At 41.2% G+C, this 25187-nt stretch overlaps 1 protein-coding gene across 3 annotated transcripts in view; it reads right to left on the bottom strand.

Annotated features, from left to right (window-relative positions):
* Nucleotides 1–25187, bottom strand: part of kcnab2b (potassium voltage-gated channel subfamily A regulatory beta subunit 2b) — a 76493-nt gene that overhangs the window by 18380 nt on the left and 32926 nt on the right. For 2 of the 3 annotated variants that reach the window (XM_072696120.1, XM_072696121.1), the window contains exons 1-4: nucleotides 16333–17153; nucleotides 5265–5308; nucleotides 4221–4258; nucleotides 3843–3922 (exon numbers count right to left, since the gene is read on the bottom strand). In XM_072696120.1, the coding sequence (XP_072552221.1) occupies nucleotides 3843–3922; nucleotides 4221–4258; nucleotides 5265–5308; nucleotides 16333–16541 (371 nt within the window). In that variant the 5' untranslated portion in view covers nucleotides 16542–17153. Of the gene's footprint in view, nucleotides 1–3842; nucleotides 3923–4220; nucleotides 4259–5264; nucleotides 5309–16332; nucleotides 17154–25187 lie in introns of those variants that run through there. The other variant, XM_072696123.1, reaches the window with a different exon arrangement.

The raw sequence follows: 25187 nt of genomic DNA, 5'->3' as shown, positions 1-25187 counted from the left end.
ATTCTGCCCTCAGGACCAATGTGTTCTTCATGAATGGCTCCCATCTTTCCTGTGCTGAGGCGATGTGAATGTTTGTGACAGCCCTTAACAAATGCAGAACTGTGGAGAGGTTGGGCTCATGCTGAGACGGGAGTTTAGTAGATGTGAAAAAATGCACTAAAGCATCATGATGGATCAATCCGAGGGTGGACATTTAACTGCACTGATTTTGTAAGAAGAGATTATGATAACTAGATAGTATGACATCATATCTAGTTACTGTATTATTTATTTATTTATATTGAATATTTTATAACTTATAATTATAGTTAATTCAGGCCTCATTGTAATAAGGGAGATATATGTATCTATAGTTTTATTGTGCCTGGACTACTTCTTTTTATACTGCACCACTCTTATTATTGTACTGTATTACTGTGCTACATTGTGTAATTGCTACTGGCTGCTACATTTCCTTGGAATCAATAAAGTATCTATCTATCTATCTATCTATCTATCTATGACACTTGTTTAAGACCAGAGAAATAAAAGATCAGCAGTCTACTTCTACTAAATCATATTTGCTTTTTATTTTATTTTTAAGATTGTATTACCATTTAACAGTCAGTTTTCTTTTCAGATGACTCATTCAGGAAGCAGATATTGCTTCTAGCTGGTTGACTTGCTCAGTTAGGGTAGTTCTAGGCATTAAATAACAAGAATTAAAGAATAGTCACTGCAATAAAAAACAAATACAATATAATCAAGATTACTGTTCTAAATAAAACATGGACAATTATGTCCACACTTTAAATATAGCCTCATACACATATTAGAGCAAAATGTAATGTTTTTCAAAAATGTAATGTTTTGTAGGTGTAGCTGTAGTTCTTTAATGAGGCTCAACTATGATGGATTGGCTATAGCAGAAACAAGCTTTACTAACTCATATGTTATTATGCAATAAATAAATGAGAGTAAAAGGCTTTAAAGAAATGCAAATCTGACACATAGTTTGGTCTAGAAAGGAAATTGGCGATATGATCTTGTGCAGTGTTAATGCTGAGTTAATGTTATCATCCAATTCAGTTTACTCTAACTGGGCAACTCAACTGAGTGGTAACACACACTTTTTGGGGTAACACAGAGATATATTATATAGTCACATTTCTGCCGTTCTACAAAAATATAATTAGGGGTGTGTGATTACATAGAACACTAAAACATGAAATTTGACCTTTTTATGCATCACTTTTCAGTATAGCTTGAAGTAAATATCTAAAGTGCCACATCACATCAATACACTTTTTTTTCAGCTTGTAAATATAATGATATAATTTTACACTGCCACACAATGCACATAATTGGCATTACACACTCTATTCAGTAAGGAGAATAAGGTCAAATAGCCAAAGACGAGTTCTTTTTACAGCAATTAGATCATGAAAAAAGGTCTACTGTGTGGTTGCAATGCCTGTTAAGGGTTGAGTAAATATACAGTTTATTTTTAAAGAATTCTGATTTGTCCCAAAAAAGCATTAAATTGTGTTGAGATTTGTGGCCATTTGAGGTCAAAACTGTTACTACAGCTTTACCACTTTCTCATACTGTCCTCCTCCCTTTACCTGGTCAGCAGTCCAGAGGAGCAGAAATTTAAAATTTATTTTTCCCCCATCTGGGAACATTGCTTTGGTGTCAGCATGGAGGGAGCAGAGCGTGGCGGCAGTGATGGAGAGTGTGTGTGTGTTTGGGTGATAAAGAGGAAGTGTGTTAATGTGTGCTGCTGTGTTTGCTGTGATCACTCTGCTTAGACAGCAATGCAGTGAAGCAGTCGCCCAGCATGACCAACTCAACAAAATGAGGCGTAGTGCCCGCAAAACCCCACATACAGTTTGAGAAACACAGAAGCTGAACAGCTCATCAGTGTCTCACACACATCTACCTAGCCCTATCTACCTAGAACTTACTTATGGGACAAAAACCACTTATGAGGGCTGCTGATTAATTCATATGAACCTGAAGGTCTAAAAGTCTAAAGATCTAAAGTTGATGGGTAGGAGGAACAGCATTGCTTTGAATCATTGTGCCACAACAATAAAACCATTACCACGAAGTGGAACATTATCTAGTTACATTAGAATCTGTCAATTTCCATTTGCAATTAAATTAAATTTCATAAATAAATAACCACCCACTGCAAATTAGGTTTATTAGCAAAATCTACAAACCAATCAAACAAGACCAATTAAAATAGCTCAACATGACTAAAACACAACATGCAACTTTTAATGACTGCTGCAGTCTCAGAATTATTAACCCCCTTATGATAAGCGTCTCTAATAGTAGAGACTCTTTTGCTGTTATGACCTGCTGCAAACGTCATGATACCCAGACCCCAGCTTCTGGCTTCTTAGTCCAGTCCTCATGATAAATGGACTGCTCACCAGCAATGTTAAACAGCTCTACGCATAGATTATGAAGATGCACCAGAAAGCCCCCAGTGCTGACAGCATTTTTCAGAACCTAAGAGCTAAAACTTCTTTCATGTGGCTGGTAGGTCAAACTAAAAAAAATCCCATTAGCACACAACCAACCCTGATGACTGCTATCTGTATTTTCCTACTTCCTGACATGTGATGTAAACTGAAACAACAAAAGTGCTGACAATTTTCTATTAACAATTATCAATAACACTGATGACTTGTTGCAATCCTACCTGTGAACAATGTTTTGGGATAGTGTGGATAGCCAGAACAGTTCTGCCACAAAATACAGTAGATAGTCTTGGAAAAGTATATAAAAAAGTATTTTTAACACTTGGAAAAGACGACCATACACACTGTTAAAACCAAAAAGTAGAGGTAGGTATAAGGGTGATATTCAGCTGATATGGTTCTAATTTGGGATTGGATTGGGTTTGCGAATTGATTTTAATCGTATTTGAGGATTAATGTTTATTTTAAATGAAATGAAAACAGAAACTTTGTTGTCTACAAACAATTCAGCAGAAAGAGAAGAACGTGTATAACGTTGCTGTCCAATGAAAATCAGGAGAAGGCAAAAATGTTCTTAACTCTGAATGGATGGTAATGTAAAATAATAATTTAAAGCATTTCTATTGGTCTATTCTTCCAGAATTACTCACACAGTATACAGAGCAGCTACAGGGTAGAATTCTAGAAAACTAAAATTGGACAAAACAGATAAATTGGACAACAGCGAAATATTATAACTTATCCCACAGACAGAATAATTGTAACAGACAAAGTGGCTAGTTGTAACAGCCACTAGAAGCAATTCTATGTTTTTGAAGCAGACAAGCTTTCCCTAAGTACAGAATATGTGCATCAAAGTAGTTGTGATTCCTGACACTGGCACCACACACTGAGATCAATCTGGATAAATGTTGCTCTGAGAAAATGTGAAAAGATGGCCAAAAGCATGTTCTACTTAAAACCACCTAAAAAAACATAAATAGTCAACGTTATATTTTGCATATAGTATCTGCCATTGGCAACACACACACATATATAACTAGACACCGTAGCCCCGTGTTGTGTAAACACTCTGGTCTTCCAGAGCGCAAAAAATACATCACCACATCATGATTTGAATTTTATGTCAAATCTAAATATCGGTCCAGGTCTGATCATTTTTTACAACAATTAAATTGAATGAAGGGTCTGATATCATTGTGCTTCCTCAAAGAATCAAGGACATGAAATTGTTCACACCCATTTAACACCTGCAATACCTTTATCATCACCCAAAGAGTCCACATTCCAGTGCGTTACAAAGCCTGTGAGCTCCCTTTGTCTGAGGGGACAGCAGTGGATAATAGAGGAGGTAGAGAAAGCACTCACTTGCCCGCGGCATACACCTCAGCTGTGTCAAACAGATTGATCCCATTCTCATACGCCAGCGTCATCAGCTGCTCCGCTATCTAAGGGAGCGCAGAGGATAAAGGGAGATGGGAGAGATCACGGAGGGAGATAAAAATACAGAGAGGGGGTTGACAGATAAAGGAAGGTAGAAAGGGAAAAGACATGCTACTGCAAAGATAACTGGAGATCTTACAGAGTTTTCAACTGTACAAATCCACTGAGATGAACAGGTACAAGGAGCAGAACCTGAATCGCTTAGTGTAGGACTGATAGATCTGTCCTAGATCTTTAATGCACCTGGTTTTTGTGAACTTTAACCAAATGTAGTAAAATGAGCAAAGAAAAATTCCACATTACCTCATCTGTGATTTGTCCTCCAAAGGTTACCCAGGTGCCTGGAATGATTACACATTAACACAAATAAACCTTTTTTTAACCTTTGAAAGGAAGATTATTTGAATTATTTTTCTTTTGTATAAGGGAAGCCTTTTTGATAAAACAGCTTGTGAAGTAATATGTACAAATATGAAAAACATTGCCTATGTCCTAACAAACGTTAGAGCCAAAAAATAGTGACAGTATATCAAAATGAAGGCAGTGTTTCAAAATTACAATGTGTTTTGTGTCTATCTAGTACAAAGCCAAATAAGCTCATTCCCTTGTGTGCATTTAAGCGAGCTACAGGGTGGGGGAGCTGTGGGAGCTAATTGATCGGTGAGGTCACGCCCACTGTAGTTTGCTGAATTGTGAACTGTGTGTATGCTGAATTCCACTGAAAGGAAAAGCAAGCAAACTGGATGAACCAGTCTACTAAATGTCCCCGAAAACAGTCAAAACACTCAGAAGACCATTAACTCGACTATTAGATATGAGATATGAGGCCTAATTCTCAAAACACAGGTGATTTAAGCCTCAGTGAGATCACAGTCTATGGAGATCCAAAAAAAAGAAAAAGATTTTAGTCATTATAGCCATAGCCATAACCATTTGTAAGTGAGCTTTAAGTCAGCCAGCCTTGAGTTCGTTCTGTGGAGAGCAGATTGTTATCCTGCTAACTGAGCTAATGCTAACCAGTTTCTCTCTCCTGATTCAGAGCAGTTTAACGTTTGCAGTCATCATCAGACTGACGGTTTAACTTTTATTGAACTTTGTTTATCACCCTGTGAGCGAACTGGAATAATGCAGGATGCAATTACAGAACCCACATAAACGTAGAACCACCTGTGCTACCTGTGCTACTTATGGTAACTCCTGTACAACCACCCCACCCCTGATAAATTTTGATATCGGCATCACATGTTTTTAAAAGAACATCTAAACAAACCTGATGCATAAAGACACTCTCACACACAACTCATGTGGACTGATGATGTTAGAAAATCACATCAGCATTTTACTCACCTAGACCTAGGCATGACACCCGTAGTCCAGACTTCCCAAGGTTTCTAAAAGCAGAAAGGATACCATTCAATTAGTTTATACCAAATCTCAGCTCTGCACTTGTCTCATACTCTGTGTCAGGGCTGTCAAGCATTTCCGTAACCTTCTTCTTAGATGAACTGTTCTAGTGACATGGCCTGCAGTAACTGTCCTTCTGTAGATTCTGTAGTGTTGGTTCAAGGTTATAAAGGACATCTCTTAGAGCAGTTTAGTTTTCACATTGACCTTCCTGACCCACCACATGACAGATTGGTCATCAGTGGTGGCTGAAGGACTGATCAGTACTCTGAGCCGTGTGCTCTCCAGGTCACTTTGTGAATAATGCCTATAAGACGAGGCCCAAAACCCCATATTAGCCCAAGACTTCCAGAACCTGATCTGGGCTCCATAGAAAGAAAAGAGACAAGGCAGACAGCAGATCTTGGCCTGGATACAGTGGATTTTTTTGAGCCTGTACAGCCAATCAGAGTAACTGCTGACTCTTTTGTTCACCATCCTTTCAGCTTGTACAGAGCCAAGGTTACAGTTCTCAACAATTGCTGTGTGACCACACTGCCAAGGGCGCAGAACCATCCACACAAACCCTTTTATCACTATTTCTATTCAGCAGGCTGCTTCTTCACACTCGGATAAGAGGAAATTTGTGATTAACCCTGACAGGCAAGCAGTTATCTACTTATAAGACTTTCTCAGCTTGAAAAAAGGATCGAAGACATTTTGGAGCATTTTAGACGGAGCACAAAAGCACATGTGGAAACAACGTATGCTAAGAAGCCACTACCATTAAGGCATCACTCAAAAAGCAATTAAAGTACATTTCCATTGACCACATGCCATGGATCTAATAATATAATATAATAAGAAGTAACACAAGTGAAATGGCACACATGAAGGTAAGGAGTTTTCAGACCTCACCGGTGAGACATTAAAGGATGGCTTAGCCGACCCAATTGTTCAGATAGCCTAGTATTATCAAGAACACAGGCACACTCTTGAAGGAAAAGGCCAGTCTACTCATTTACTCATAGCACGCCTCATTCAAAGCCTATCAGAATGATCTGCTATTATGCTCCACCTATGAATAACGCTGATAAACAGATGCACAGCATTCATGGCTTGTAAACAGACTGTCAGTAATGTCACCTCTACGGGACTTATCCACTTAAATCAAATTATCAAGGAGTATGGAGGGCTTTGAAAACCAGTGATGAATTTTTTAACTGCTTGGAAGAGATACAGTTACGGGAGGGGGAGGAGGGGGGTATCTGCTGACTAGCCATTGATGGTGAACTGGCCACCTGCTGACTAGACTCAAACTGAGGGACATAGAATATTCCTACTCAAACTCAAACTCCGCTCTGAACCGCTCTCCATATGAACCACAGTGACAATAACCATGCCTGTAAACTCTTAACTGTTTACTGTTGTGCTGCAAATTATTAGCATAGAGGGCAATCTTGGGAGTCATGGCATTGACATAGCAGCAGTACTTTATCACTGTAGCAACAGAGATGCAGTCATAAAGCAGAAAAATTCCTTCAGCACTATCCAATGCATACAGTAAATGCTGGAGTACAGTGAGTGCTTTTCAGATAGCAAATGCTGAAGCAAGAGGACCTTGGAATAGCAATGCACACACACACACAGACACACACACACACACACACACACATCTTTGTTCCTCTTTAATTAAGGAAGATAGCAAATTGTGGATCATTGTGAGTGGAGTCTCTAGTGCGGTAACATTCACTGATATATTTCTAGAACAAATCCAATCAGCTTTATATTGATCTCCAAAATCTTAATGCTGCTGCTCCTGCTGCTTCGGATGATGATGATGATGAATAATCATAATTACCAGTGCATCATTAAAGACTGGATGATAATGACAAAGAGTTCTTGACAAAGTTATTCAACACTGAAGGAATAAATGGAGCAGAGCAGGTTCACAGTGTGATAACAGAACCACGAACATTACTACGGCTAAACTTGGTTCTATTTAATCCAGCCATACAACTCTCTTAACCCCTCACCATACAAAACATCTCTTAATTGCTGCATCAAGGAAAACAATGGAATGTTTTGCACTTTATTTCATTAAGTTAAGGTTTAGTTTAAATTTAGATCTTATTGAATAGCTTTGATGTGGTATTAAGTATTAAGTATTAAGTATTAAGTATTACTATGTATGTGACAAAAAAAATTTGATTTGATTTGATTTGATTTGATTTGAGAATATCCTAACAAGGCAGTCTCAGTCAAACTGCATGTGAAGTACCCTGTGCTGTATTCTGGCACGCACCTCCCCAGCAGTGTAACTATGCATCACGACGATGCAGACTGCAGAAACTGTGATGGGTCCGCTTAATTTTTCTGCCGTCACAGACATTTTTTTATTTGTTTGGACGAACAAGGATCATGGATTGTGTATAAGCTTTTATGAGATAAATGATTGCACATGACAGAAAAGTCTCCCTCCTTCTGCCTCAATTGATTCAATGGTCACACAGACCATCTCTTTCGACATCTTCTCTCTCTTTCATTGCAGAAATGTTAGTAAAAGTACACAACAACTCTTTTGCTTCAAGTCCAACATAATCCGCTTAGTTTCAGACGCCATCAGTCGCTCAAAGTGACTTAGGCAATTTGCACAAGCAAATCTACCTTTGATTACAGGATAAGTCCCATAATTATGCAGAAAGCAAGAGTAGCAATAGTTTGATGAAATATTTAATGCACAATTTCCCCCTGAGCACATCTGTAAACCAAACTCACCTATTTAAACTGGTAAGAAGTATCAGATCAATTGTGCGAATTGGATTTTCCTCTCAAATCACTTTAAATGCACAAGTGATTTCAAAATCACCCACACATATCCACACACGGGTATGCAAACGCATCAGTTGCCTATGCTGAATGATGAAAATGCTATACTTAAAATAAACTACCAGATATCATCAAGCAGCTCCCAGTAATGCATGTCAGTAGGTTGTCATGAAACATCAACCAGATCCAGACTGAAAAAAGGGTAATAAAACACTGCAGAAATGCCTTCATTATCCTGATAATGTTGTTCATAAATCACTCTGAACGTCACTGTCCCCTTTCGCAAGATAAAGCCTATCACCGCTCTTTACTGACAAGCAGCACGTCAACCACACAAACAGCTGTGTGACTAATGGCAGCTGGTCAGTGACAGCATGCCTGTCTGTGGTGATGAATGGCCGGCGGGTCATGAAGAGGCCTCTTTCTCGGGCCACTGAGATGAATCACAGCAATGTGCCCACAACAAAATGCAAACATGCTTTTCCACATGTATGGGGCACCACGCACCACATATGGCACACACTATAACCCGTCGTCTAAATCATATCATCATAACAGAGCATTTGTGCAGCATCTGAACAGTCATATAGGCTTCAATAGCAAGCTGTATTTGTCCTGGTGGGGCAGCAGGGTCGTTTATGCTATGCTGACAGTGGGTGTCCTTCTGACTGCGACAGTTCTCATCTGTAAGAGGTGTTAAATACATAGGGGGAGAGTAAAGGCACGTTGAGGAGATGGGTGGAGTAATGAGACATTGAGGACATGGGGTAGAGTAATGGGATGTTAAATACATAAGGGTAGAGTAAAGGGACATTGAGGAGATGGGTGGAGTAATGAGACATTGAGGACATGGGGTAGAGTAATGAGGTGTTAAGTAGACAGGGGATTAGAGTAAAGGGACGTTGAGGAGATGGGTGGAGGAAAGTGGAGCTGAGGAGATGGAGTTCAGTGATGGGGCATTGAGTAGATGGTGTGGAGTAAGAGAGTGTTGAGAAGATGGGATGTAGTAATGGAGCATTGAGCTGATGGGGTGGAATGAAGCGGGTGTTGGGGAGATGGGGTCGAGTAATGCAGAGTTAAGGAAATGTGGGTGGAGTAACGGGACGTTAAGATGGAATGGGGCAATGCAGCGTTGAGCAGAAGGGGTGAAGTAAAGGGTGTTAAGGAAATGGGGTGGAGTAATGGGACATTGAGGGGACGTAGGTGGAGTAATGAGGCGTTGAGAAGATGAAGGTGGAGTGATGGGGTGTTTAAGAGTGTCTCATAAAGACTGACTAGAGATCATTGAGAATGAAGACAAGGAGCCGGTCTGTTGAGCTGTTTTTCACACAGGTTGTCTCAGGGGCCTAATACACATGCTGATGTCATTGCTAAAAAAATATGTTTTTTTTAGCAGTGAACTATGTTATGTATGGGGGGTAACTTTATAGAGGGTCTCTGCTATCATGATCTGCTGAATGTGTCCTTACAAATACTGATCCACACTCCTTGCATTTTGCCCCTCTGCACCGTTCACTAGAGTAATGTTATTGAAGCAATTTAAGAGGTCATGGGTTTATAAGCACCCTCTGTGCCACACACACATCCAGCAGAGCAAATGTTGGAATCCTGAGAACAGTGCCCTCAGGAGAGCTGTGCTTGGCACGACTGTGTGCCTGGTCTAGTCTTTGGCATTGGTTAATGGACATCTGGCAGATCTTTTAACACTCATCAAAACTGACACGTTAACACATCGCCTACCTATACATCAGCACTGCAGTCACAGCAAGGCCAAGGCTGCTTTATATAGATGCACTCATATACATCCTACCATGTGCTTTCACATTACTGCATGTGAGTGTATTTTTTTAGCACCAGTGCTGTGTGCTATTTCAAATAAAGCTCATCCTCTTCATTCATGGGGAGATGCTTAGCATTAGTGGATTGCCCTTATAAAATGTTACATAGAATTATGTTATATAGAAACATATAATGACCTATAATAAACCTATAATGAAATTGTTGTCAGCATTGTATAAAGCTTGACCCATCACACAAAACCAGTGTTTCTACAAAATAAGACTGGGACAACTTAGTGATTTAACAGTTATCGATAATGAAATCAATAAAAAAAAAAGCATGAGTGTTTACAGAAAATACGCTGAAACTCAGCCAGAGCAAGGTACCGTAATGTCTCATAGGGGGCACTGAGGAGCTATGCTAACTATACTAAGCACAAAGCAGACTCTGTGTCAAAGCCCTCTTTTTGTCTTACACCACCTTTTCTTGCACAAAACCTCTTTTTCTTACACAATCTATTCATTAACTTGCCATAGCAAACGCCTTAGGAAGCCCAAACCCAAATACCACCAAGACACAGGCCTACCATTCACAGGAAACCACCACCAGTGTCACTGTCTTCAGTCAAGCAAGTATTACATGGCCATGGACTGAGAGGCTGCCATCCGAGAAGAAGCCTCTGCTTCAAAAACAAAACAACTCCTTCATGCTCTACTAAAGTTAGCGGCTGACCACATGGACAAGGCTGTAAAGAGAAAATGGTCAGAAGAGATAAAGATGTTTGGAGGGCTGAAGGCGAGGCCTTCATCCTCAAGAACACTGCACCAACTGTTGAGCATGGTATTGGTAGGTACATGCTATGAGGGTTTGGAACTAGTACACTGCACGAAGTGGATGGAATAATTAGGAAGGTGAATTACCTCATAGTTCTTCAGTATAACCTCAAACCATCAGCTAGACAGTGGAACCATGGACACAATTTGGTGTTTCAGGACAAACACCTCAAATACACATTAAAGACAGTTGTGCGATGCATAAAGCAGGTCACTATTCAGCTTTTGGAATGGCCTTCCCAAAGTCCTGACGTCAAGTATGTAGACTGGGCTTAAATGCCAGGTCTACTTGCTAAGGGACATTTAACCAAATACTCTATATGTCCAAATGTTTGTGGACATCCCTTCCAATGAATACATTCAGACATTTGAAGTTGCACCCATTGCTGAGGGTGAGGTGGCATGGTGATCATATAACATCCTGACCTCACTAACGTGCTTGTCGCTAAATGCAATCAAATGTTCACAGCAATGCTCCACAGTCTAGAAAAACACCTTTCCTGGGCAGTAGAAACAGCTACTCACACAAAAGTGTGGTTTCTCTTTTTAATGCCTTTGATTTCGGAAGAAACAATTAATGAGCAGGTGTCCCAATACTTTTGTCTATATATGTGTGCATGTTTTGACATAGTTAGCATCATGTAAACTATGTGCTTAAATGATCCTATGCCTCAAACTGCATTAAGCTCTTAAGTAATCAAATTTACATTTACATTTACATTTACATTTAAGGCATTTAGCAGACGCTCTTATCCAGAGCAACTTACAAAAGTGCTTTGCTATTTAGACATTACTAAATACAAGACAGTAAGGTGACCACTCTGCTATTCGCCCAAGTACTCTCGGAAGAGGTGGGTCTTCAGTCTGCGTTTGAAGACAGCGAGCGACTCGGCCGTTCGGACACCCAGGGGAAGCTAATTCCACCACTTTGGTGCCAGGACAGAAAAAAGTCTGGACACTTGTCTTCCGTGGATTTTGAGGAATGGCGGGTCGAGCCGAGCCGTACTTGAAGTACGGAGGGGCTGGTCCATTCTTGGCTTTGTGGGCCAGTGTCAGGGTTTTGAATCTGATGCGGGCAGCTACAGCAATATTGCCTCTAATAAGCAAATATTTATGGCAACCATTTTCTTATTTTTTTCCTAATCATGCCAATCCTGAAATCTTAAATATTGCCCGATACGCAATACTGATCTAATATTTCTGATCAATTACATTTGGGGTAAGAAGATTTCCTAACTGTCAGCCTATTCTTTTTGAGGATGACCAGCTTCCCTCCCGAAAATTCTTACATAGCCTCCTTTGACTTTCCTGCTGAGGACTACACCTTTCTGGAATGCAAGACTTCCTGCTCCAGCACCCGGAACCCTTCGTGTCTCATAGCCATGGGCTTGAGTCAGACGGGGGGGTGTTGCTTGCATAACATTGGCACAAATCCCTCTCTGTCTCTTGCCGGCCAGACTGAAACGACTATACTGTTTACAGATGAGGGAGAGGCCGGCAGCAACCGCAGGCAGTTTACCCATTTATGTAATGACCTCTTCAGTTCTCGCTCTGCCTCCTCCAGCATGCCATGCACTTACACAATTCCCCATGCATCTCTCTCTCTCTCTCTCTCTCTCTCTCTCTCACCTTCATCCCTTCTCTTTTCCCATCCTTCTCCACTCCTACAGTTGGATGTGGGAAGCAGGGAAAGTGAGGGAAGCTTCTGATCATTAATTTACAGAGCCTGTGCAGCAGGAGACAGCGAACAGCACTGGGCCCTGGGCTTCGGCCAAGCACCCCGGAGATTCGAGACCACTCAAAAGGAAAAAACTCTGCGGGGTGCACTTACAAATCACGCTGGCATTTTAGGATGGAGCATTATGGCTGCATCCCTCAAGGGGGTTCTCATCTGAGGCTGAAAGAGACATAGGTCAAATATGCTGTCCGCTCAATGGCTTTCAAATGCCACGGATACCTTTGTGATATTTCGGCTGCACGTGGATGACACAGAGTGTCAGTAGCACTGGGAACCATTTCTTGATGTTATCATTTGGTTCATTTAAAATACTCATTATGAGGCTGCAGTGTGGATGCACTTGGGGCAGCGCTCTGTCTATGGTTGCTTGCTTGTTCTTATCCTGATCTGCCCTTGTCTACGTTCTTAATCGGAGTACAGGCTTAGCATCAGCCTAAGCATATTAATATATATAATATATAAATAATATACTTGTATATAACACATAATACATAGAAAAAGTGTGTTGCAGTGTGCTGATGGTGGTCTGTGTGCCACCAAAACACAAGACTTATAAAGATGCCCTGTGGTATAACCAAGGCATTAGCAACTCATGTCAGTTTTGCGATGGATCTTCCATGAGTCTCATGTGCATCCAGCACATGCCATAGGTTAAAAGTCCCCATCTTGTGATGAAAAAGAAAACAGGACTCCAGGCAAGCTTCTCTATTGCTCCAAGGTCCAGTCCAAGCCGTTGTGTGCCCATTGTAGGCACGTTTGACAGTGGGTAAGCATTGGCATTTTGATGGACAGGCAGTTATGCAGCAGGTGACACTGCAGTGTGTGTTGTTATTCCTCATTTACATACTTCAGGGACTTGGGCCTCTGTAGCCTTTCTGTTAGTTCCACCTAGGGTGGGATAGTCCTCACATCAATGAGCCTTGGGTTGTTCCTCCTCTTTTAACAGTTACCTGGTTGACACAGCTGGCCAAATACCTGCAGCAAGCTTTCCTGTTTGGCAGATTCCCCGACCCAGTGATCTAGTCATAACAATTGGGTATGTAAAGTGATTCAGATGTGCACACTTGACTGTTGTCTTGATTCAACAGATTTTTCAGTTACTGTCGAAGGGCATTTTCACACTTGTCCACACCCAGGACTGATACTGGGCTCCTTTGCTGTAAAGGCTCATTATCACTGAATGGCTTGCATACAGTAAAATTGTCTTTCTAACCGGTTTTTCATTACGCAACTTCAAACGTCACTTTTCTGCATGCATTTTGCAAAATGGTAAGGCCTAGGTTCATTAATTTATTGCTTTTCCTTAATTTCTTTGGATACAAATACTCAAAGAGCAGTGTTTTATGGAGTTATGACCTTTCACCATGCAGGAACACCAACAAACAAGAAGCCGTTCTCGCATGAGAAAGTTTCTAGCCATGCAGGCGCCAGGAGAAGATAGCTTCCAAACGTGCAGTAAAAAATGCTCACATCTACGAGTGGTCTTAATGTTTTGATTCATTGCTGCATTTAATAAATACAATCTATTTGGCTCATCATTGAATGTATCACATACTGTATGTATTACATTGAATAACGTTTCAAATTATAAATGAAAACTAAAAAAGCAATTTGATATATATACTGTATGTATTATAATGGTTTAAACTAAATATAGGACTATTTTAATGTGAAGAGCATCAGTTTCATTTCTTTAAACAGTGGTTTTATATCATTTAAGCACTGGTTTCAGTGACCGAAGTAAGAACATATTCAGTATTCATATATTTAATATGAATACTGAAGGCAGAAATACTTCATACCAAGTGAATATAAAACACTTTTCATTCAAATTAAAAGACACGTAATCACAAACAATAAAAAGCCTCTTAAGAGCTGGAAAAAGTCTGGTTATATGCAACATGACATTTTCCATTTATCACCTTCCCAACCTAATTACAAGGGGATCAATTAGATGTGAAAGTATGGGAGGTGAATCCATTTGAAGTAACAGCACAGCGAGAGGCTGCATTTCAGAGGAAGACTGGTGTTCAGTTACACATTAGGTTAATAGGAAAGTGGGATGTACAGTACATTATTCTAGGTTCTTACAAAGTGCCTTTGATGTGCCATTATCCAAATTACAGGGCGGAAGGATAGGAGCAGAAATGAATTTACTGTGACTCTAGCACACACACCGCACACCTCTGTGGTAAAAAGCAAGTGGGCAGTAATAACGGTGGGCTGTATAAGACAAAGTACAATCTAAGCAGAAATCTTGGGAGTGCTTTTTCAGTCGACTTAGGTCACAGCAACTGACCTTCATAAAATATCTAAAGGGTGTTTGAACACACCATTTACATTACATTTACATTTATGGCAATTAGCAGACACTCTTATCCAGAGCGACTTACAAGGTTACTCGTATTACAGAGGTGGGGCCCAGGGACTCTTATTGGTTTAGTGCAGCATAGTCACCCAGACCGGGAATCGAACCCTGGTCTCCCACATGGTGTTGTTGTAACGCAAGGGTAGGTGGTGGTGTTATCTGTTGCGCCACACCAACCACCTCACCACACCAAAGCATAGAAAAGGCTAAGATACTCTATTTTACTAAGTCTTAGTCTTAGACCTTGATTAGCAAATCAGGTCAGAGCCATGTCACCAATTGCAGATGGATCTTAATCCATCTTGCAAGACAGTCCACTAATATCTCAGAACTAAAGAAGAGTGGAACAAAGTTCAAGGTTAAGGTTAGGATGAGGTGTAGTTCAGGTTTTGGTTTAGGATTAGGGTTAGAGTGAGATGTTTTGGGTTAAGGTTAAGGTTAAGGTGAGGTGTAGTTTGGGTTTTGCTTTAGGATTAGGGTTAGAGTAAGATGTTTAAGTTTTGGGTTAAGGTTAAGGTTAGGGTGAGGTGTAGTTTAGGTTTTGGTTTAAGATTAGGGTTAGAGTGAGATGTTTTGAGTTAGGGTTAGGGTGAGGTGTAGTTTAGGTTTTGGTTTAGGATTAGGGTTAGCGTGAGATGTTTAAGTTTTGGGTTAAGGTAAAGGTTAGGGTGAGGCGTAGTTTAGGTTTTGGTTTAAGATTAGGGTTAGAGTGAGATGTTTTGAGTTAGGGTTAGGGTGAGGTGTAATTTAGGTTTTGGTTTAGGATTAGGGTTAGAGTAAGATGTTTAAGTTTTGGGTTAAGGTTAAGGTTAAGGTGAGGTGTAGTTTGGGTTTTGCTTTAGGATTAGGGTTAGAGTAAGATGTTTTGAGTTAGGGTTAGGGTGAGGTGTAGTTTAGATTTTGGTTTAGGATTAGGGTTAGAGTGAGATGTTTTGAGTTAAGGTTAAGATTATGGTGAGGTGTAGTTTGGTTTTGGTTTAAGATTAGGGTTAGAGTGAGATGTTTACGTTTTCAGTTAAACGTTTAGGGTGAGGTGTAGTTTGGGTTTTGAGTTAGGGTTAGGCTTAGGGTTAAGTGTAGTTTAGATCTTAGATTGAGGTTAGGTACTGGGCTTAAGGGTCGGGGGAGAGTTAAATTGAATTAGGTGTATGGTTAAACACAGCACACATTTACAGCAGACCATAAAAACAAATATTACCCAACAGTTGGGTAACTCTACTGTAAAGTGTTTCAACCATCAAAAGCCTTCAAAAGTAATGGTTTCACCTCCGCTCATCTCTCTAGTAAAGAACAGACCTTGAGCTGACTCATTCTATCTCGTGCATCTTTAAAAAGAGGACCAATAACAGCTCTGAGTCTTACTGTACCTTCATGTAAAAATACTGATCTCTGTGCTGCTGTGCTAACTGCAAGCTGCTGCATCAGCTTACCTGACATGTTCTTATACCTCATGCATACTTCATACATGGTGGTCATTCCTCTTACCTATACTTCATGCCGGTCCGCACACAGTGGTCACTAGAGGAGGGCACGTTCTGCACGGAGAGCTGTCCTAGGCTGCGGGCCACCATGGCCACCGCACGGAACTTGTTCTTCGTGCCTAGACTGGGGCTGCTGGCATTTTGACGGTTCAGCCGGTCCTCCGTGCTGCGGCTTACAGCCCGGTGGTCTGTGCACACAAACGACACCTGCATGCTTCTGATGAGGACCAGCAGGTAGCCTCAAAGCAGTAAGAGCACTGATGGGGCAGAGGGTGTTCTCGTTTAGAGGATGGACAGGTAAAAAAATTCCAAGGTGTCTCCTCTTCTCAAGATATTTTTTGGTCCTTCACCCACTGTTTGAAGAGGTCAGGGAGGTGTAAGAAGTCCGACGTGTCTCTTCTTCTCAGGAGCTTTTGGTCCTTCTTAGCTGGAACTGTCCAAAGCAGTCTCTGGTGTCCTCTCTCTGCTGTGGTCTCAGAAGCTCAGCTCAGATTGTTGGTTCTTCTCGACCCACTGTCACAAATAGTCCCAAAGGTTTACAAAGTCCAGGAGGTCTTCTCTTCTCAGACTTCTGGTCTTTCTCAGTTGCTATGAAACATTTAGACACATACACGTCCAGCGGATCTTCAGCCCTTTCTCAACCCAGCATCAGAAGAGTTCACTGGTACAAGATAGATTTGACGTCTCTCAAGCTGGTAAGAAGCACACCGTTCTCTCGACAGTCAGTCAGTGTCCCCATGTGGTTCGTCTGCAAGTGTGTGTGTGAGTGTGTGTGTGTGTGTGTGTGTGTGTGTGTGTTGCATGCTCTTTGAGAGTGAATCCCTGTGTTCTGGCTCCAGGGCAGCAGCAGTCTGTGAATCGGTGAACCTCGGACACCAACCGCATCAGAAGGCTGCTGTGGGAAGAAACCTCGTCCTACCACGTCACACTACAAACTCTCCACGCTCCACTGTGCTCTCCCAGGAAGAGCTCCTCTGATTCTCTCCTCTCCACTCCACCACTCACCCCCTCCTCTAATCCTTTAGCCTCTCTTCTAGTTCACCTCAGTCTTTTAGCCTCTCTCTGATTCCCACACTGCCAGCTTCCTGCTTAGACTAACACTCACTAATCTTGGTCTACTGTGCATGAAGCTCATAAATGTGTTGAAAGAAAGACTGAGAGAGAGAGAGAGTGAGAGAGAGAGAGCATGGAAACAGGAGATTGAAAGAGCGAAAGAGAGGGAGAGAGTGGGAAGGACCAGGCTCCAGCTACTCTATGAGATCAGCTCGTAGCTGATATTCCACACTGCCTACGCATAATCAAGCGACTACAGTGGCTGGAGAGCCACACACATGCAGTTCTTGCTTTTTCACATGCCAGTTACACAGCTCAGCAGAGAAACATGATCAACTACAGTTTAGAGGTGACCACTGAACCTTCTTATTTGAAAAATGTTTATATTGTCATAAGGATTATTTGCATTTGCATTATTCCAGGGTTCCTTTTATTACTTTATGTTTGGGATACAGACAGTTTTACTGACTCAGGTAAAAGAATATTGGACCAGAGTGGTACTGGAAGGTGCCCTGGAAGGTGAAGCACCTTGACTTGTGTTAAAATTCACCACCAATATCTTTTTCCTTGTCCTCTCCTCTAAGTCCTCTAAGGACTCTCCCAAACTCCCAAACACAGCATACCTGCAGAGTTCAGCTTCTTCAATTCCTTTTTTAGGAACCAGCTCTTTGTTGTTCTTCCCCAGAACCAGTATGCCTTCATCTTACATTATCACAGGTTACCCTACATTAGGTGCAACGCAGGGGGGGCAGGTCCATCGCAGGTTACCCCACAGACCCATTCACTCACCCAACCCTACGTAGGGTAAATCAAGCATAGCAAATTCACCTATAATGTGGGGGAGAAAACTGGAGTGCCTGGAGGGACTATGTGTTTTTGGGAGGTGGGAGGAAACCAGAGTTCCTAGGCGAATCCCACAGATACACTGGGATAACGCACCAAACTCACAGGCAGTGATCTAAGGCAGTGACCCCAGGCAGTGACAATGAGGCAGTGACCCCAGGCCCCTGGAGCGGTGTGGCTACCTGCTGCACCACCTTGACACCCATATTTGCCCATTCATCCAGAAGAGCAGTTCTGATGTCAGACATTGATGTTGGTCAAGAGGGTCTGGCTCACAATCTACATTCTAGTTCATCACAATGGTGTTTGATTGGCAGGCGATTGTGGAATATCTAGGAGGGAAGACTTTTTAATGAACTGACTTGTTGTAATGGTGCCATGCTATTACGCTACCACACTCGAAATCAGTGAGCTTTTTACAATGACCCATTCTTTCACTAATATTTGTAAAAGAAGACTGCATGTCTGGATACTTGATTTCATACTCTCTTGATTTCATCTGTGGCAATGGGTCTGAATGAAAAAGCTAAATGTCCCAATACTTCTGTCCAACAGTGTAGGGTGTGGAGCAGCCTTGGCCTAAAGCCATTAGCACAGTGGGCAGAGGCTAGAAGGTTAAAGAAACCGTGAAGGCACTGTGTCTTCTCCTCCCTTACCTTTCCCAGCTGAGGGGCACTTGAGCATCTAACCCCCATTGCACCGTGTATGTGTTCTCACTGCCCGATTCACTAGTGTGTATAGGTTGTACTCCTGTGCAATGGCTGTACAGTGTGTTTCTAAGCAGCACAGCTTCTGTTTCTAGTCTAAAATGAGTCTATAAGAAATATGTGTTTTGGGCCGATCACGACATGACAAAATCCAGATCATAAAACAACATCATTTACTTTTACACTGGTAGCATATTATCCTACTGCCTTATTTTAAAGTAAAGCATCTCGTCTGAGTTTGATAAAACATGGACTTTTATGGAGTGCAGACACAGGCTTTACTTCAACAAGTGAAAAAAATTGACAGGGCAGTCTCTACTAAATTTAGCAGTACTCTAATGCCCCGGGAACGCAAACCAAAGGAAAAAAATGTGACCTATTTTAGATTTCTGTAAGTACCAAAAGAGGTGACTGGAAGCACATCTACAAGCATAATTTTAACTGTGGTCTAGGGTGTGTGTGTTTAAAGAGTCAGAAATGTTAAGTGAGAAAGTGACCAGGAATAGTCACCTGACTTACTAACTGTTGAAACGTGCATGTGTAAAAGGACTAGATATTGACAAAAAACTGGCAATAAGATGTGTATCACGATACAGAGGTTACAATAGGGCTGTATTGATAATCATGTTACCGCAATAACGTGGTAATGTGATGCCTACTGCTGTCTGGACCTCATGATCTTGTACATTCATTTATTCATTTATGTGCATTTTAGATGGACACAATGTGAGGGCACTGTGGGAGTGGGCACTGGTTGGTGAATATATCAAGCTCTGAAAACATAGGGTGAGGGAAACACTTGGCTCACCATAGTTGTCAGTTTAACAATGTCAAGTTCAAATGTGCTCTTAAGTATGAGGCTTTATCCTCTTCACTTGTGTGATTTGAGCCTCAGTTAGCTTGAACACTGTCCGTACTGTGGTCGCTTACGTTTGAGAAGAGAAGAGAAGGTGCTGTCATGATATATGACTGAATGTTTCTTAACTGCTTAATTATAAGAAGAAACAGAAACAGGTAAGAAATAATAACTGAAGTGGCCCTTTTAGAAGTGACTGAATCATCTCTCATACTCTGCTGTACTGGTAGGGATAGCACAGGCCTGTGTATATATGTGTGTGCGTCAAGTGCCATGAAGCGCTGACACTCAGTAGATAATCTGGCACACGAATGACACATAACATTCGCCAGCCTCCGGTACCCACAGCTCCCGCTGTCATTCTACAGCAGGCTAATAAAACCACTGCTCTCTGTCCCACACTTCTCCAGCACTTTCTGGAATAGTGCTGCGCGTGCCGTCAAGCCTAGATGAAAGAGAGTGGACAGGCAGCTTAGTGGAGGAAACGACAGGTCCTGAATGGCACTTGGACACACCCCTGGTCCAGAACAGATACTAAGAATGGGAGTACAGAGTTGTAAGTGTTCTGCAGATTAAAAATAGCATATTAAATGAATAGCAAATCTAAAAAGAAAAACATTATTATTCAGTGCTCAATTAAACATTTGGAGTCAGAATGCAGTGTTGTTGATACCTGTATTTAGCTTTCTGAGACCGTCTGAGCCATGATTGTGCAGCAGTAACAATGGACAGCACCAGCCACCAGACTCTGCTAGATATCAGAAAACAGGTTGCTATGTGAGCAAGGCCTCATGACCGTAGCATTTCTCGTGCCAGTAGTCAAAGACTGGAAGTTGGACTGGAACTGGAAGTTGCAGAGGGTGTTATATACGGAGATGGAGAGTGTTGTCCTGTCTGCTTTACCAGAGTTCCATAGTGCAGTTACATAGTAGCATGTTAAATAGCAATGTCCTCCCTGTTACAAGCCAGTAAAGCATCAACATAATTTTGAAGCTTTTACTTGAAAGTAAAAAATCTACATATTGCTGCTTTAAGAAGGGAGACACTGCTTTATGGTGTGAAGAGTGTTTACTGCATTTTTGCTTGACTGTAAAAGCTGTAAGCCTGGTAATCAGTGTAGCTTCCTCTGTTAATGAATATGAAGATATCAGATTTACTGCCAGATGTGTACCACACAAACACAGCATGCCATGCCAGTACGCAATCATTGCATGTAATATTAACAGACTCTAAACTAGCCTGAACACAGTACAGTTAGTTTAATGAAGTATGTTCAGTACAGACACATGGAATATAAAGAGCATTAAAGCTCTAGCTAAATTCTGAAGCGTGTATGTCAGTTATGGTGGTTGAGAGGCAGAAGCAGAGGACCAGCATCCCATGTGACTGTGAGCTTTCAGCTCAGAGAGGGAGCATATATAATTAGCTTCATAAAGGACCTCAAGTTCAATTTTCTCTCACTGTATTACAAACAGTTACATACAACCACACACAAGACCATGCTGGATTGTACGCCTACTAGAGGTTGATAATTCAATTCTGCTGCATCTGCAATCTTTGTTGACACTCCCATTAATGTGTGTGTCCAGGGAATGCTCTTTACACATTCACTACAAAACCGCATGAACACGTTCGGTGGAGTTTAGGTGTTCAGCAACCCGGTGATGTGATTTGTAGACACTCCCTCAGCACACTTGAAAAATGTATGTTAGAGGCTTGATAACATGAATGTGGAGGCAGGGCACAGAGAGGTACAAAAGAGCCAATCACAGGCTTTTCTGCTTCAAATGTCACTGCAGTGACTAATGGGAGTGTCAAAGTCAGGCTTGGAAGGTCACTGTCCACCCCACTGTAGTGGGATGAAAATACCCTCCATCATTAATAGAGGCAGAGTTACAGATACAGCATTTTACAGAATTTTAACATTGGGGGCGCAATTCATATAATAGAGACATGCCAAATGCCTTTTGGACTTTAGGTTTGGATACCTAATCATCAAAATTTTAACGAATGTATCACTTTCTTCAGATCTGAAAAAAGAAATCTCTATATATTATTAAAATATTAATAAGTCATGAATAAAACTACAGAGACCCCACTGCTGCAATATTTATATATATGATGTAAGGGTAATTACACCAGAAGATCTGTGAAAAAATACACACACACACACACACACACACACACACACACACACACACACACACACACACATTATGCATATATATGCATATATATATATATATATATATATACACAGCATCCTATGTTCATTAGTTCTTCTTCTGCCCTCTGTTTCAACTCTGTTATTAGCGAGGAGTGAACTTTACATTATGCAAATCACTGAACCAATGTCCTACCCCCGATGATGATGGCCACCTCACACTGTGCCAAGTATTTTGATGTGGACAGTAATAGCAAATAATGTGTTTTCTGCCTTTTTTCAGCTGTTTTTACCAGAAACTACCACTGCTGCAGTAATAGTCATAATAGTCAAGCTAATAAAAGTAAATAGTCACCTTCCCACACTTTGACTGTGACCAAAATGGCTCCTGATTAAAGCTTTAGGGCATTATTGGGTACGTTGGCGAGTCAGAGGCAGCATGCGTCAACCAGCTGATGGTAAGAGCCACGCTCTCCGCTGAACGTGTGCACCAGGAGAGATCTAACCTTTCTAACACAGAATGGAGAGATGTGTGGAGAGAGTGAGAACAGCAGAAGGCTAAATGCTGATGACCCTCACTCACACCCAGGCAGGAACAGTTGCACTGCTGAGAGGACAATGATCTGGAACTAATCAATGGGACCCTCCAGAATGACCATGAGCTAGAACATGAAACTCAAAGCGCAGCAAAACACAGTCCTGTTTTCATTTCCCCAGCTTAAGCTCTGAGCGCTCACAGCCCAGCACCACGTGCCACTGTGTCCTTGTGCAAGCAGTGAGTGAGCCTCCCCTGAGTGTGCTATAGTGGAGATCAGAGCATTCACATCCATAGGAACCCGAGCCACTTCTCAATGTCATCACCAACAACCCTCTATTCTTAAGCTAATCCCGAGTGACTGTGATATTTCTGACCAGGTCAGCATACAATATGGCTGGAATACGAAATGCTCTAAATGTCCAAATATGTATAGATACCCCTCCTAATGAATGCATTCAGCTACTTTGAGTTGCACCCTTTTCTGAGACAGATGTGCAAATGCATATACAGACAGCTTGTCTAATCCCTGTAGATGACGTATTGCCAGTAGAATGAGACTCTCAAGCAGATAAACATGAACCTATTGGCACCAAGCTTAATGCCAGGCATGGATTGGAGGAATTTACCCCCCAGCGCTGAGCCATATAATGCCCTTTTTACAAATACAATTTCTGACTTTAGCCCATGTAATTTTTTGTACTTCTACCTTGCCCTTCAATACCATGCCCTACTATATAGTATAATATAGTATAATATATAGTATACTTAAGTACGATCATAAGCATTTCTTAAGTTTTTAAACTTTTTATTGACAAATATATCCAGTTTAAGCAAAGACTACTTACAGTGTTAACCCTTCTTCTTTAAGATTTTTGTAATAACCTTTGATATGCTGGACACCCTCTTTCTAAGCACTGACCACCAATTCTTGTGATTTCTTTAGTTCCATGCAATTCATCTGATCACTCTTCATTCTTCACATTGAAGCAGTAATATTTGTGAAAACCAAGATTGTGTCAGTCTCAAAACTTTTGGTCACAACTGTATTTTTGTGAATTGTGAATATGTGAACCTTTAAACCACAATATTGTGGTTTGTGAAGACATACATATAAAGGCAGTATGAGAGAAACCTCTTATACCAGCACAGTTCTGAATGTATCAAACTCATTTTGTCAGTGAATGCTTCTAATGCACTTCTCTCAGTTCTCCTGCTTAACCTGCATAGAAAAAAGGGAATCTGATTGGCCCTTTAGCAGCTGCGCACAGGGCCACAAGTCTCCAAGTGCAATAATCCCCCATTATTCCCTGCTTTTAGCCTAGCAGAACTTCAAACACCTCTCCTCTGTTTAATCTACCAAGCCCTCCCTCTTCTTCCCTTTGATTAAAGCCCAGCTCAGGACTTTGCTGCAGTTAAATAAGCTTCCGAAAATCCCCCAGAGCCTCAGTCATTTCCGACCTCGCAGGAGCGCTGGGTGTCGCTCAGTGTAAAAACACCCCAGTGAGTCTCACTGCAGATTTGCTCTCATGTTATTATATAGAATTCGCCTCAACCAACAATGCAACTAGTACTGTGCTCAGAAGTAGCGACAGGTGAGCTCAGCATAGTTAACATGAGGCACACTGCAGGTATGATGCAAGGCATGGTCATTTTTTCTAAACATTTTTTTTCACTGGAAATCATTGCAGGTTTAGGTGACCGCCAAACCTGCCATTTCTTTCCGTGATTTAATGAGGTACACTGATCCTGTGATACTAATATTTTCCAACCAAAACAACTCTGAATTTGCAGTCATTGACATATTTGCATTAAGAAAAACATTGGATATTTTTTGTATCAATCAGGTAATTATGCCCCCAACCTGATCCGAGTCTCTTAATGCTGACCCATGATGATCTGATCTTTGTGTTTGCTTAAATAATACAGCCACACAGTTTGGATAACACATTCTGCTGATTAATACTGAAGTAAAATCACAGTGGTCTAATGCGCTACCGCTATGGGCCAGTTGTCAGGAGTCTAAAAGCTAAACTATGCTGCTTTGCCATTAGCAGCCAGACTCCGAAAGAGCTGGGGATGTGATGTGTCAGCTGCCTAGCTGGGCTGCATCAGTGGCAGTTTGAAAAGAGACGGTGGCTGGCTTTGCCTGTATCAGAGTGGACATATGCTAGTGATTGGAAGTACCAAAGGGAGAAAATAGGGCGGTTCTCCCGCTGGTAAAACAGACCTTCTGATGTCAGTTAATGGCACATTGAGGACACCAGATGGAGTTATGAACACTGTGGTCACAACAAAGACTTCGTACTGGATTGTGATTAAAATAGCTGATACCTGATCCATTCAAATGTACCTGTATTGCCATATTCCTAGTATAGATTAGTTCAGAGGTCATTTAGACTGACATAGTAGACAGATAGTTTTAATAAAACACCGAAAAGGGGAGGTTTACTAGTCAAAGTGGTCAAACCTTCATAACTAGCTAAAATGAAGTGAGCAAGTTATAAATGAGGTTTGAGAGTTCTCTGCATGAAACACTTTTTTTTTAGCCAAATGCACCGTAAAATCTAATGGGAAAGAATATACTGGTTGACTCAAAAAGGAACTACATCATAATTGCTTCTTAATTTTCATATTAATTCCAGGATTCCAGCAACTTAAAAAAATACAGCACTAGAGGCACAGATGGACTCTCTCTCTC

Source organism: Salminus brasiliensis, chromosome 14 (assembly GCF_030463535.1).
Source record: "Salminus brasiliensis chromosome 14, fSalBra1.hap2, whole genome shotgun sequence".
In the NCBI taxonomy this organism is placed as follows: Eukaryota; Metazoa; Chordata; class Actinopteri; order Characiformes; family Bryconidae; genus Salminus; species Salminus brasiliensis.
Note: the sequence above shows the minus strand (reverse complement) of the source record. Positions and strands in the feature narration are given on the sequence as shown.